General features: G+C 41.1%; 1 protein-coding gene across 4 annotated transcripts in view; it reads left to right on the top strand.

Moving 5' to 3' along the window:
• LOC138737239 (ras-specific guanine nucleotide-releasing factor RalGPS1-like) overlaps positions 1 to 15,790 on the top strand; it is a 647,381-nt gene that overhangs the window by 147,461 nt on the left and 484,130 nt on the right. For all 4 annotated transcript variants that reach the window (XM_069887990.1, XM_069887972.1, XM_069887982.1 and 1 more), the window contains exons 3-5: positions 3,410 to 3,524; positions 12,895 to 13,002; positions 15,105 to 15,155. In XM_069887990.1, coding sequence (XP_069744091.1) covers positions 3,468 to 3,524; positions 12,895 to 13,002; positions 15,105 to 15,155 — 216 coding nt within the window. In that variant the 5' untranslated portion in view covers positions 3,410 to 3,467. The remainder of the gene's footprint in view (positions 1 to 3,409; positions 3,525 to 12,894; positions 13,003 to 15,104; positions 15,156 to 15,790) is intronic.

The raw sequence follows: 15,790 nt of genomic DNA, 5'->3' as shown, positions 1-15,790 counted from the left end.
ACCCATTACTGGATAGGTTCAAATAATGTTTGAGCAAACAAAGTTATAGAAATATAAGATTTTAAAACTTTTTTTTAACAATTCTGGGAGAGCTGAGAGTTCTTGACCAATCCCTTACCACATCATATGACTCCCCAGGTTTCTATACTCTCCACTAACCTCACTGGAGACACCTCAGCTGGCTTTGATATACATCACTTAATCAATCTTGTGATATTTTGGGTTTCTAAGGATAATCTAATGTATATGGGAAACTCCAGAATTGTTTAGATCAATTTTAGAGCACCCATTGAGAAGGGAAGCCCCTTCAGGGACTTTACAGCCAATAAAATGTACACGCTGTTTCAGTGCAAGTAATGGTTTAAAAACCATTCTAAGCTTTTAAAATTAAAATGAAATGATTTTGAAAATTTCTAGCATTTTGCTTCGTAACAAAATACAAATACAACCGATACACATGCAGCAAGAGAAGACGAGGTCTGATGAAACTTATCACCTGAGGGTCTACTTGTGTTTTACCTGTCCCAGATGCTCACTGACCTCTTGAACATTTCTAGCATTCTCTGTCTGAATCCTTGCTGTTTGAATTCATTTTCATAATTGATATAGGGTAAAATATCCGTGACTTGCCAAGCCTTTTATTTTGTGCAGCGTTTTTCTTTCTTCATGACCATTAGCAGAATGGTGGATCAGTGTGCCACCAGAGAGACCTGGTGAAAGATGTGTGGTTGCGCCACGTTTGGAAATTCTTGCTTCCTTTCTGGATTTTTCCAACATCTTTTAAGGAAAATCCTGGAGATGCAGATGATGCTGAAGGGATGAGATGAGAATTTTTTTTTGTCTTATTGCAAAAGCACAATGTACATTGACACTGCAGCCAAAGAGTTAAGTTACCAACTGCATAAAATATAAATGAACTCAAAATCCAGGAAACCAGTTTGGATGGACAGATGAAGCTATCACTGGCGAAGCAGCTCCAGCAGAGGGCACTTATGTTCCAGACATCGGTGCACAGAATAATGGTTACTCTGTACAGCATCAGTTGAGGAAGATTAATATTCCGTCTGCTGTTTGCAGCAAGGCGAAGGGAAGATTTTTGCCGAGTGTGTTAAAATTGTAAACGTGTTCTTCATAAAATATGTTGGATTGAAGTTAGCCATAGTGCTCTGTAGAAAATTGTTCCCAGGGTTAAAGTTGTCCAACTGCATTTGATACGTGTGTCTTGGAGTGCTTTGGACATGTCTGAAAAGGTCTGGAGGATTGAGCCATCCAAAGTGATAAACCTCTCTTGGGAGAATAGAAAACATTTGCCAGACATTTTTGTTTTATCGCACAAATTGTAAGAGGCGCTTCAGGCAATCTCTGCCGATGGTGAATCTGTCTGCCGTAAAGCAATTTCCTGTAATATGGCACTTTTTAAATTCAATGACAATAAATTAAATCTTGAATCTAAAAATGGAAAAATTAGCTGTACAGGAATATTGTAAAATGTTAAATTGGACACTCATCAATTTGTGTTATACAAAGGGCAGTGGTGAAGGTGGGGGCAATTTCTGTGCTGAAAGAAGAACGTTTGGACAAGTATTTTTACGAAGGAAAATAAGATGCAGCGATGTGGAGAAAAGCATTTTGAAGACAAAATGAAGAAATACTCCATTGATAAGAGGGGAAGATGGGTACTTTTTGCAAAACTTTGCACAATTATAAGTATCCTTGAATAAAATTTTCATTGGTTTGAATCCCAAATTCCAGAATCCAGGATGGGAATTTTTAAAAGAGTGAGAGACACCCTAATTTGTGTTTCTCGTTGGATACATTTGTTTTTGGGTATTAAGTCCTGCCCCAGAAGTGGGCCAGTCCCTTTGATAGGTACTGCCAATTCAGTTGGCCCGTGATTAGTCCTCAAATGGCACTTGTTCTTTTCAGTTCATGGGCACAAAAAGGCATTTTAAAATATTTTTAAATGCTTTGGATGTGGTGCACAAACAAGCACTAACTGCTGGAGGAAGCATCTGTCAAGAGAAAAAGATGGTTGAACTTTGCAGTCCTTGTAATAAGTTCTCTATGCTAGATTGGATGTTCAGGAAGATGGGCCTAACAGCAAAAGAATAATGATATTTCCAAGGCAAATTGTGATCTTTGAAAGAATGATGTTCCATGCTGTTGTTGTCCTTGGCCCTCTAACATGTTAAGTTGACAGTTTTGAGAGATTCTGTCATAGGAGCCTTCGTGCTGAACTAGGTTTTGCAGATGTTTCAACTTTGTCGTCTCTTTTCTGTCTCGTGATGCACTGTGGCCATTTCATTTACACGATAGAGGAACAGAAGAGTCAGCCCAATGAATCTACTCTGCTATTCTATCATGAGCTGATCCCTCCTCCCACTCCTTGGCCTTCTCCCATAACCTTTCATGCCCTGACTAATGAAATGCCTGTGAATCTCTGCCTTAAGTACACCCAACGACCTCGCTTCCACAACTGCCTGTGGCAACAAGTTCCAGAGACTCACAACCCTCTGGCTAAAGAAATTTATATGCATACCTGTTATTAAATTGACTCTCTTTTACCTGAACTGTGCTCTCTTGTCCTAGACTCCCCACCATGGGAAATCACCTTGCTACATCTACTCTGTTCAGGTTTTTCAGCATCTGAAATGTCTCTGAGATCTCACCTCATCCTTCTGTACTCCAATGAGTACCGTCCAAGAGCCGACAAACATTCCTCATGCTCTAACCTTTGTTGTATCTTGTCTACCTGTTTGGCTGCAGCAAGCAAGAATCTGTACACTGTAATTATGCATTTGACAATAAACTCATATTTCATATGAGTGAGAGGATTGGGTGTTAATCAAATGGGCTCTCAATTTTGATGCAGAACTACTTTTGGCATTTGAGCTGCATTCACCGAAGCAAGTGTCGGGTCTTCCATCGCACTCCTGATTTCTGCTTCGTAAACTAAGGAATGACTGTGAAAAGTCAGGACCTGCATCACTCACTGCAGGATACCTGAGCTCAGAGTTGTTTGAGTTGCCGTGTGTTTGCTGAGGGAATGTCATTGCAGGGGCACAATCTCCAGTTAGCATTGCAAAGCCTTCGGTGGTCCTGCCTGTCAATTGACATTTGATCCAGCGTGATCCCAACTAGAATCTGATTCTCATCTCTGCGCCTTGCTTTCATAGCTTGGGGTTGCCAACAAGATTGGCAATGCTTGGAGGAAGCTGCAAAATTGTGATGAGGATTTATTGGCACAGATACAAGATGGGCCAAGTGGACTACTTCTGTTTTTAATCTGTGTTTCTGTGTGTCGGTAACAGGGTCTACACACTAATTAGTCTCTTGGAATGGAATGATCAAGTTTGAAATGCAAATGCTGAGAGGTTTTTTTAACCTGATGTTTCTTTTTCACCCACAGGGATTGTCTACCTATTAGCTGAGGCGAAACTAAGGACTGCTTGAGAAACAGGGGCAGCATGTATAAGAGGAATGGCCTGATGGCCAATCTGAGGGTCACATCAGCTACACCAGAGGTAACCGATGAGCAAATACAATGTCACATGTTCATCTCCATACCAAGGAGTTTGTTCAGTTGGAGGCAAAAGATGTTTGTTTTTCCCTTAGACTTGGCTACTTGAACAAGTAGCTAGATATGGTTGAGACCATTTCAGTTCCCCTCACCATAGCCTCAACCATTATCAGGGTGAGGCCAAACCTAAATTTGAGGAACAATGCATTCATCCCAGAGGGCCTTAAATCTAACAGTATGAATGTTAATTTTTAATAGTCTGGGTAAACCCCACCTCAATCTGGTTCCACTGTTTCCATCTCCTCTTTACCAGCTCTATTTCTTACTTTTCTAACCACCTGCTCCAATGGTATCTCCCTCTACCTGCCTCTCCTCCCATCTTTTTTTGTCTGACCTTATCAACTCAGCATCTTTCTTTCCCTCCTTGATAGACAATATCATGCCTTCGTAGATGAGTCTTGATAAAGGATCCCGACCCAGAGCGTTGACTTTCTATCTGTGGACCCAGTGAATTCATCCAGCACTTTGCTCAAAATTGTTTTGCAGAAAATTTGTTCAAAAAAAAATTTTAAATTACTTTGCATGTTTTGACCATCTCTATGAAAATATGACAGCCCATATCCCTCTAGATCAATCTAAATGTCTTTTGAATGGTGCTATTGTGTCTACTTCTGCAGCTTGCTCCAAATACGGACCTCCCTCTGAGTGGAAAAAATGCATTTCGGGTCTCTTCTAAATCTCTCACCTTTTCCCACCAGTTCGAGAATCCTCTGCTCTGGGCGAGGGGTAAAACAACTGTGTGCATTTACTTTCTCTGTGCCCCTCATGGTTTTGCTAACCTCGATAAGATCACCTTTGGCTTCCTTCACTCTGGTGTCCTCCCACATTCAAGTGAAATTCAAGATTCCTTTATTACCACGTAATATTACATGAAATTGCTGATTGCTTGCCATAGGCAGACAAAGAATGCATTAGTTTCTCCTGGCACCCCTTACAGCAAGAGAAGGAGAAGAGAGTCTCTTTAAAATCATTGAGTGTCCAAAGATTTACCTCTTCGCGTCTGGCAGCCTCTGCAGCTGCACAGATTTCTGTTTGATTTGTTGGCAATCCGAGCTGCAGGACAAACCTTGGACACAATCAGGATGCCTTCAGCACCCAAAGCCCTTCTCGCCCTCAACATCCTCTCAAACCCCAGTTCTGATACCCAGTTTCCCACGAGCCATCTTCCGCAGCCCGTGCAGGTCCCCTGGCTGCAAGCCGTTCATACCTTGTGTGGGTCCCTCGGCTTCTGAGTGCCTCTCCGACCTACTACGATGGTCACTGTGCTGTAGGGCCCTTCAGCTACTGGGCCTCTCATTGGTCTGCTGCTGTGGTCATCATCCTGTGCATTGTCTCCTTGGCATCTCCTTCTCGACGGGGTGGGGGACAGGCAGTGTTCTCCCTATTTCTGTGCCCTGTGCCATCCCTTGCTCCCTGTCTCTGGAGTCTGTGCAGTGCCTCCACTCCCTTGTCTGCACCAGCAGCAGCACTGCCTCTGCAGCAGCTTCGGGAGAACCACCATCTTTATACCATTAATCTCTTAATGTAGGTTAATGATATAATCTCTATCAGTACAAGAGCACCACAGGGCTGCCTTTGTAGCTCCTTACTCTATCCTATTTACACCAATGACTGTGGCTCGATAGGGTTGTATAAAAGTCAGCGTATAAGAAAGAGATTGAAAACTTGACTGAATGGTGTACCCACAGCAACCTTGCACTCAATGCCACCAAAACCAAGGAGCTGATTGTGGATTTGAGGAAGGGAAAACCAGGGATATACAATCCAGTGATCATTGGGGAATCAGAGGTGGAGAGGGTTGACCTAATACAGAAATTTCATTGTGAAGAAAGCAAGTCAACGCCTCCACTTTTTTTTTTAGGAGTTTGCGGAGGTGTGGTATGACATTGAAAACCTTGGCAAACTTCTACAGATGTGTAGTGGAGAGTTTTCTGACCAGCTGCATCTCTACTTTGTATGGGGTGGGGGGGGAGGGGGCAACACTTCTGAGTGGAAAGCCTGCAAAAGGAAGTGGACGCCGTCCAGTACATCACAGGCAAAACTCTCCCCACCATCAAGACCAAGTACATGGAACGCTGCCGTTGGAGAGCAGCAGCAATCATCAAGGATCCACAGCACCCAGGATATGATTTGTTCTCGCTGCTGCCATCAGGAAAGAGGTATAGGTGCCGCAAGACTCACACCACTAGGTTCAGGAACAGTTGCCACCCCTCCGCCATCAGACTCCTCAACAACAAACTCAATCAGGGACTCATTTTTGTACATTATTTATGATTGAATGTTTATTTTCGGTATTACACAGTTTGCACTTCCCTGTTTACATTTCTCTCTTTTGTACACATCTTGAGTAGAGTTTTTTTTGTACTACTGATAAGTAGAAATTCTGTCTGGCCCACAGGAAGAAGGATCTCAGGGTTGTATGTGATGCCATGTATGCACTCTGACAATAAATCTGAAATTTGAAGGTCAAAGGCGAGTTGATTAAATGTGAGGGAATAAAGTTCAGGATTTGAGGGGGAATAAGGGCAGATGGACTGTTAGGTTTGCACCTCTGGGAGCCAGCATGCACCCTGAGGGACAAGTTGCCTCTCTGCGTTGTTATACCTCGACACTGAAGACCGGAAATGCTGCTTGATGGTATGTTTCGTATCTTTGTGACTGACATTTTAACAGCACCAGGAACCAAGTTATTTTAGAAGTAACAAGGGGGAATCCTTAACATACCCAGGTGTGAAGTGGTTAGTCTCTCATTGCCAGCACTGATTTTCATGCTCGAGGACAAAAAAATCTCTTAGGATAAAAGGCAACAACTTCCTTGCAAGAGATGGCTGCCTAATGGAAATCATTTGATTATCCAGCGAGGTATTTGTACAACACAACGTTCAAGTGAAGACAAGCCAATTAAGTGCCTCTTGTCACCCTGACCCCTCTACCACATGTGTATTAATCTATTGGATAGCAACCTGCAGCGCTGGGCATTAGGGTGAGGCTCCAAACCCTAATGGAGCTTTTTCAGTGTAAGAGAGTTCTGATGGGTTAGGAATCTGGGGAATAGGGAGCTGAAGTGGTCAACATGAGGTGCAGATTAACCATTAGCCTGAGTGTTGAGCATCCTGCATTCCTTTGTGTATTAGAGTACCTCACATGGGTCCTTTTCACTTGCACTGCTGTCGACTAGAAGAAGAAACTTGTTTACCCAATGAGTTGTTCAAATGTGGACTCATTGCTATTGGGAGTGGCTGAAGTGAATAGCAAGGGGCGAGCACATGAGATGGAAGGGAAAGATGGGTCCCACACATGCATTTGGATTAGGAAATAAAGGGGAACTGGTGGATCATAGACAAATTGGGCTGAATGGCCTGTTTCGGTGGAGGATGACATCCAATGTCATCTCACCTTGCACTTGAGGCGTGCTGGAATCTGGAGCAGAAATATTCTGCTGGAGGAGTTCAGTGGGTCGAGCAGCATCTGTGGGTGGAGGGGAATGGTCAATATTTTGGGTAAAAACCCTTATTTAAAGATGGATGAATCTTTATTCGTCACAATAAACTTGTTTTCGCTATTTCTCAGTTCTGATGAAGGGTCTTAGATCGGTAACAGAGCCCTTTTAGTCTTTTGCTGATGGGTTTTTTTTTAAACCCCACTTGCAGTATTTTCTGTTTTAAAAAAATTTAATATCTTCGAGTATTACGGTTACAACAGATTTGAGAAACCTTTTTGGTTGACATCCTCAACTGTGACTCTGGATATGATGGGCGCAGTGCCGCGTGACTGGAGATGATGGGCGCAGTGCCGCGTGACTGGAGATGATGGGCGCAGTGCCGCGTGACTGGAGATGATGGGCGCAGTGCCGCGTGACTGGAGATGATGGGCGCAGTGCCGCGTGACTGGAGATGATGGGCGCAGTGCCGCGTGACTGGAGATGATGGGCGCAGTGCCGCGTGACTGGAGATGATGGGCGCAGTGCCGCGTGACTGGAGATGATGGGCGCAGTGCCGCGTGACTGGAGATGATGGGCGCAGTGCCGCGTGACTGGAGATGATGGGCGCAGTGCCGCGTGACTGGAGATGATGGGCGCAGTGCCGCGTGACTGGAGATGATGGGCGCAGTGCCGCGTGACTGGAGATGATGGGCGCAGTGCCGCGTGACTGGAGATGATGGGCGCAGTGCCGCGTGACTGGAGATGATGGGCGCAGTGCCGCGTGACTATCAGTTGCAGCAGAGCCTTTGAGGAAAAGCAGAGGAGTGGAGACTTGAAGAGGAGATGATGATGACTTGGTGTCATCACAATGCGAGTGAAGTCACAAACGAGTGCAAGGTCAGAAAATAGTGCGTGTGAGAGGGTGCAGAGACTTGGTATCTTGTGTGAGAATAGTTCCACAAAGGTTCAGTCAGGTCTGCTAATAATTTCACTTGGGAGTGAGCAATGAACTTGTTGACTGAGTGTGGGTCTGGAATTTGGTGCTCAAGAGCTCTCCACATGCCATCATTGTTCAAAACATACATCTTCCTGTGAATGAACTTGTTCACCTCTGTAAGGAATGGTACTCCTGAAGAGGGGTAGATTCCCAGCTTTTCACATCCATTGTTAAGAGCATACGACGCTGGCCTCTGATCCATTTACTGTGGGCCACCTCCTAATGCCCCAGTGTGTATTCTCCTAATTCCAACAGCCATTTAGTTTTTGTTTCATAACCAAACGTCCAACTTACTGACAGGCTGTGATAAATTATGATCTTGCGCACATGAGATTTTACCCACTGGGCCATGGGCCAAGGTTGCTCATCTTTATTCATTCACTTGGTTAAAAGTTGAGCTTTCATTTCACAAGCCTGGGTTGTTTTCAAAGCCAGGTCCCAGAGGTGAGCAATATCCAAGCAATGCTAAATGACTTCAGCTCCAATTACAGCCACTCAGCGACTTCTGGAGAACAACCAGGGTTGGAGCTGCTGAACAGAAAGCAGTGATGTGGCCTTTCAGGCGGAGGACATGTCCACATCGAACCCATGTTCAATTGTTCATCAACATTGTTGGAAGCAATGTCTTTTTTTTCTCTCTCCTTCCCCACACCATCAACATCATGGGTCTCACTACTGACCAGAAAGCAGGCCTGCCATGTCATTACATGTCCGAGACTGGGGATCCTGTGACACTTTACTCCCTAATGCTTCACCACCATTGACATGCATGATAGGTATGTGATTGTTGACTGCACTTGCAGTTCGAACACTCAACCCCATCCAGAATAGCTTCCCTGGTACCCCTATTCTCCACCCTTGGCAGTTACTTCATCCACTACTGACAGAGTCGCTGCAGTGTGAACCACCATTATAGGTACTTAAAGATTGATGACAGAAAGTTGTTCAAAGATGTTAACAGAGCAGAGACGATTTTTAATGCTGCATGGTTATTTCTGACACACCATATTCCCAACCACATGGAAGCTGATAGTTTGATTAAAAAAGATATTCCAATGTTACTCTTCTGTTAAAGGACAAACAACTGGTGATCAAAGGTCAAGGAAATAATTTTAAAGCTAAAAATATCAGCAAAGCCAAAAATAATCCTAAATTAGTATATTGTATTGGAATCTGAAATAGTTGGTAATCAACTTGCAGGGAAATATCAGAACTATCAATTGGCTGTCTATTACATAGAGCAACTGGTCAGCAAGGGCAGCAATTATAATTTGTTCTTGGTCAGTTTTAAGTTTTTGGTCAGTTATAATATGGCATTGCCATGCAATTTTCGCAGTAAATATTTGTCCTCCCAAGTTATGATAGGATGTTGCAGATCCCTCTCATGAAGTGTTACCCTGGTTGACCACAACCATTACCTCTGACCCCCCCCCTCCTCATTCCTTCTCTTGTACTGCCCCTCCCTCACTTTTTTCTTCTCTCTCTCTTCTCAACTCCTACTGAGTTGGTTCTCTTTTACTCTCAATTCCTGAATTTTTCATCTATTTGTCTATCTCCAGAAATGTATTTAATGATTAGGGCTCCACCATCCTTGGAAGAGCAGAATTTCAGAACTTCTGTCCTTTTTTATTCCTGTACTCCTCTATATTAACTAGCCACATCCTTGTATCTTGTCATGATTCTCCCACCAGCGAAGACAACTATAGCTAAACAAGGCCTGTTAAGATTGTGTGTTTGAATGAAGCCACCTGTCATTCTTCTTATTTCTAATGATTACCAACCCAAACTGTTCAGCATCTCTTGATAAGACAGCCTCCTTGTTCCAGCCCAGTGAAGTTCCTTTGGACTGACTCCAGTGCTATGATATCCTTTTGGGCACAAGGACCAAAACTGTGCTCAGTGTTTCAACTGTGGCCTCACTAACACGCAACAGAACTGCAACAAAACCTCTTGGTCTTAAGCTCCATCTCCTTCGTAATAAAGGCCAAAGTCCATTTTCCTCCTCAACTACTACTTGGACCAGCTGCCAACATTTTGTGATTTCATGCACCAGAACACCTGGATCCCCCTGAACTTTACTCGTTCCTTCACTCAAACCATCATCTTTGACCCACGCCTCTTCGGATGATTATCTGGATTTGTGTTTCTGAGATTCCATTTTGTGTCTGACCTGCTGTAATTGACTTAAGGGCAGTTTCTCCATTTAAAAAAATATTTAATATAAAACCACTAGCAAACATTTCTTAATATTTCAAACAATCCATATATATATGGCATTTTATAAAAATAGAAAAGAAAGTTAAAAAAATTACAGTAAAAAAACCTTCTATAAATCCCCCCGCCCCTCCCCCAAACCCCCTACAAACTATAAAGAAAAAGATGGACAAGGAAACCACAAGAGGACCCCTTCACTTTCTGATAGTTTTAAACATATAAATGTTTATAGAGATCTATAAGAGAAAGGGTATGTTTGAGATTCATTTATATTTTAATACCAACAGTTTGTAAATATGGGCTCCATATTTCACAAAACGTATGAAAATTATAACTAATTTTCTCAAGTGGAATACAACTCCAAACTTCTGCATACCATCTGTCCATTCCCAGATCAATATCCAACTTCCAAGTTATAACAATACATTTTCTAGCTATTGCCAAGGTAATTTGAACAAATTTTACTTGATACATAATCAGTTTTAATTTGGGTTTAATTCCTCTAATATCTCCCAGTAAAAATAACATTGGATCCTGTGGGAATCTAACTCCAGTTATTCATTCTAATAAATTACCCAAATCAAACCTAAAAGGTTTAATTGTAAACACTGCCAAGTCGAATCCAAAAAAGTACCATCTTCTTGTCCACATCTAAAACATAAATCTGAATAAATATAATTCCTATAATTGTAACTTTTGTGATGTTAAATATAACTGATGAATAAAATTATATTGAACTAACCAATATCTCACATTTATTGTACTTTCCATACTCTCTCTACATATCTGAATCCATCTACATTCACCTGTTTGCTTATTTAAATCTATCACCCATTTATGTCTTTATTTATGAACTCTCTTTTTGAGCCGCCTTTTGTAATAATTTATACATCTTGGAAATGAATTTCTTTCCATCCCTAGTACTTAATAATAATTCTTCTTCTGTCTCTGCTGGTAACACTACATCTTGACCAAAAATTTCACAAAAAAAAATTCAACTTGATAATAACAAAATTTTGTATTTTCCAATATCTTAAACTTTCCTTTTTTCTACTAAAAGTAGTAAATTTCCCAGCTTCGAAACAATCTTTAATTTTCTTAATATTACAATGTTGTCAAATTTTAAAAAAAAAATTTCCATAGAAAATGGAATAAGTCTGGTGTTCTTCCAGACATTAAACCTCTTCCTCCAATCTCTTTATCAATTTTATCCCAAGTCAGTTTTTTCATTTTCAACCATCAAATCCTGAAAAGACTCTTATATTCCATTTGAACACCTTTGTTTTTTTCAGAACAGAAATCCCGTGATATTACCGCAAGGAAGACCCAGCATGAAGCTGGCTTTAGTTGTTTGCATGGCACTGAACAGCTGGCATAATGCCGGGTCAGCCAACAATCCGGGAGCATTCCATCTCCAGAAGCTTGAGTGCACACCTCGGGCACATGCCACGATCCAGTGCAGATGTGTGCTGTTGGAGGTGCAGTAGTTCTCCTGGAGATGATCATTTGTGGCCCCACCAATTCTTGTAAGGATCACATGGTACTTTCTGAAGAGGGGGTGGATGATTATTTCAGAAAATAAAAAAAAATAGCAGATGGTGAAAATACTCAGCAGGTCAGGCAGCACCTTGATAAGGAGAAACATGAATTCATGTTTTAAGTTGTGTTGCCCCTGAATATTATGATACTGTTTGCAAACCTCTTAAATACTACAATCATATCTCAATTTGGGACTGATAGAGACACTTAAAAGAGATTGTTATGTCAACACATGAATATTGAGGGATTTAGATTTAGTTGACAACATGAGAGGCTTCCAATACTGGGATATGGAACAAAATGCAATCTGCCTAAGGAGCTCAGCAGGGCAAGCAACATCAGTGGGACACAAAGAATAGTCGACTTTTTAGGCCTGAGACAAACAAGGCTGCACAGCTGATGCAATTACTTCCTTGCAACTTCAGCATTGTTGGTGTGGAGTTTGCAGGTTCTCCCATTGACTATGTGGTTTTCCCTGGGTGCTCTAGTTTCCATTCATGCTGCAACTTGTGCAGGTTGATAGGTTAACTGACTATTGTGAATTGACTCACGTGTGCAGTTGCATAAAAGTTATCGGGGGAATGAGATTACTCTGTGAGCCAGCATAGACATGATAGGGTGAATGGCCTCCTATTGTAAAGGAATATAGAAATTTGGCTGGTTTCTTCATCATGGTCATCACTTTGGCTCTACCTCCTGGCAAAGAAGGGTTTGTCTGTCGGGTAATGGCCAAGAGTATCCAGCAAGTGCCTTTCTCCAGCTTGCTCCCAAGCTTTTGTGTATTCACATCAAGATTAGTTTGCTTTTTCAACTGAATAATGATAGAAAATGAACTCTCATTTGTCTGTGTTCCCTGAATATTCCTGTTAATGGTGTTCATGATTACTTGAAACGTTCTGGTTTATTTGTGCATGAGAAATTAATGAGGTTCTGAGCCCTTGAAGAACTACTGGCCAAAATCTACAGCATCACTGTCACAGGCTGGCTGTACAGCACCACCACCAGATATTAAACAACTTACCTCCAAGCTTCTGGATGTGTTTTATTGCTTTTGAAAATGTTATCTCTTTGCCATCGAATTTTAAGAAAGATGACCTAGAGAATTTAATGTTGCATTTAAATTGTCTTCCTTGTTTCCTGCAGGCCAGTAGCAGCTCAGACTCCCTTGATGGGCAGTATTCAGATTATGCTATGAAAAGTTACGACGCAGTTGTATTTGATGTACTTAAAGTGACCCCCGAAGAGTTTGCTGTAAGTAGGCACGTTAGATCATATGATGCAATGTTCCATCTCAAAGCTGGTTGAGCCAGCAATGCTAATGCTCATAATTTGAAATTTTATGTTCTCTGTAGCATTTTTTCTTTATCTTCAAAACCAGCCATTCTCTTTTTAAGATGTTTTTATTGATTTTTAATAGAGAATTTTTACAAGCAAAAAAAGTACAATTGAATAAGATGATAGGGACAGTTACATAAACTAAATAAGACATTCACTAACATACATAAATTGTAAATCATATCCATAAGATGTTTTTATTGATTTTTAATAGAGAATTTTTACAAGCAAAAAAAGTACAATTGAATAAGATGATAGGGACAGTTACATAAACTAAATAAGACATTCACTAACATACATAAATTGTAAATCATATCCATAATTCATATTCTAAGTAGTATATACCTTTTAGAAAAACAACTAATAATAAAAAAAAAATGAAGAAAATAGTAGAGGAGAAAAACTCCAACCCCTTACCTAACTGTGTTGCCAGATGCTATATACGATTAGTATTAAAAGAAAAACAAAGATTTAAAAAATAATACAAGGAACGTGGAAAAGGTACAAGTCAGATAATTTAATTACATTGGAGTAAAATTATAAAGTAAGATAGTGAGTCCATAAATGAACCCCATAACTTCTGGAATCTTGTATCTGAATTATTACCTGAATGATGAATCTTTTCCATGTTCAAACATGCAACTACTGATCATGAGCAGGTGGGGCAGCATCCTTCCATCTAAGTGGAATCACTCGCCTCATCTAAAGAGATAACAGGACTCTGAACCGGAGACAAAAACCATTCTCAAAAGAGGCCACAGCACATTTAAGTAAAAGCCTTGTTTTCTTTTCACCTCGCGTAACACAAATATTTTTTAATGACTTTTTTTATCTGTAGTCGGTAGGAGACAAGGGGCACCTAAACTTTGAACAGAGAATGGCTGCATCTAGACAGATATGAAATCAGTGTAAGGACAAGAGGAGGATTGAAATAGTATCTGCTGACCTCCTCAAGTTTAACCAAAGAGTATTATGGCATAGTGGCCATGATATTGGACTGCCCACAATGGATAGAGGCAAAGCCTTCAGCCCAGCCAAGTTGGTAATCTGGCTTCATCCCTTTTGCCTGGATTTGGTCCATATCCTTTTAAACCTTTTCTGTTCAAATTTTTTTTGGATGGCAGAGATGTGGCTACAAATCACGCCACCTTTAGCTGCTATTATGAATTATTTTGATTTAATTATTCCTGGAATTAAAATATGGCATCAGAAACTGTAATGATGGAACTGCCAGACGATTATAAAAAAGCTATTTGATTTCCTTGTGTTCTTGGTGGAAGAAAACTTGCCTTTACCCAGCTCTCCTCCAATCCTGCACCGGGACTCTAACTGCTGTCAGAAATAGCTTGCAAACCAAGCTTTAGGCCAGTAGATGCTGTTCCATCAGCGACACTCTCCTCCCATGGTGTTTTGTGTAAATTAAATGAATGATATAGCATGGTCGAAGGCCTTTCTGACCCACCAAACCCATGCTGCCAAATTACACCCAATGTTTGAAATATTGAAGATGTGGTGACGACTGGTTGTCAGAGCTCCTGTTAAATTACCAGTTGGGAGAAAATAATAACAGCTTTGCTCCATCCTTGCACACTTAAGTTGATCATTCATTCTCTGCACAACTATGGCTGAGTTGGAAAGAGAAGCAGACTTTTTTTCCCTTTGACCTAAAACATTGGCAGCATCTGTGGAAGGAGAAACTGCTCAGACATTTCAAGTTAAAGATGGAGTGTTTGGATGAATGAAGATCTTATTGTTGGACACGCAAATACAATGTACAGATGCAACGAAAATCTTGCTGCAGCTTCCTATAAAACACTTAGAATACTAACTTACCAAAAACAATTTAAGCATTTAAATTTGTTCCTTTTACCACTTGCTGCCTGGCTTGCTGAGATTATTGTTGCATCATAATCCTTTCCTGTCCATGAATGATAAAAATGGAAATCTACAGAAGGTGGAAAGTTCTAAAAAGATTGTTGATATTTGAACTCGATCGCAAATTTTCTTTTGTGTTGCAGAGCCAGATTACTTTAATGGACGTCCCAGTATTTAAAGCGATCCAACCAGAGGTAAGATGAAAATTTATACAGGGTGATGATTGGGAAAAGGGTGGTTAGAGAAACAATTTGATATTTCCTTTTTTTTTAAAAAAAACCACTTTATATTTATTGGAATAATAACATTTTTGTATTGGTTTCACAAATGTTATTAGTCAAAGTGTGCTTTTGTGAAAGATTAATTACAAATCAGAATCAAGACCGCATTTGACCTTGGGATAAACTTGAAACGTTGGTGTGCATTTTCAGTATTCCAGTTAAAATCAAGTGCTTTTGGCATATTAATGATACAGCATGATAGAAGGTCCTCCTGGCCCAAGAAACCCTTGCCGCCCAATTACACCCATTTAACTGACCAACCGGCATATTTTGGAGAACCTGGCTGAAACCCAGGAAAACACAGGGAGAATGTACAAACTCCCTTCAGACACCACCAGAAGGGTTTGAACCCATGGAGCTCTTGCTGTGCTAACCGTGTTGACTCTTGCAACCTGCTGACGTAAACCATCCCACACCTATTCATGCCCTCACAACTCACCATTAACTTGGGCAGGTTGTGATATCTGAGCAACATCTTATTCTCTATATCTGATCACCATCTGATCCAACCTCAGTCATGAGGTCCATATTCAAGGTAAAGGCAGGAG

The sequence above is a fragment of the Narcine bancroftii genome, chromosome 1 (assembly GCF_036971445.1).
Source record: "Narcine bancroftii isolate sNarBan1 chromosome 1, sNarBan1.hap1, whole genome shotgun sequence".
NCBI classification, from domain to species: domain Eukaryota; kingdom Metazoa; phylum Chordata; class Chondrichthyes; order Torpediniformes; family Narcinidae; genus Narcine; species Narcine bancroftii.
The sequence above is the reverse complement of the archived record's forward strand: the minus strand, read 5'-3'. Positions and strand labels throughout refer to the sequence as shown.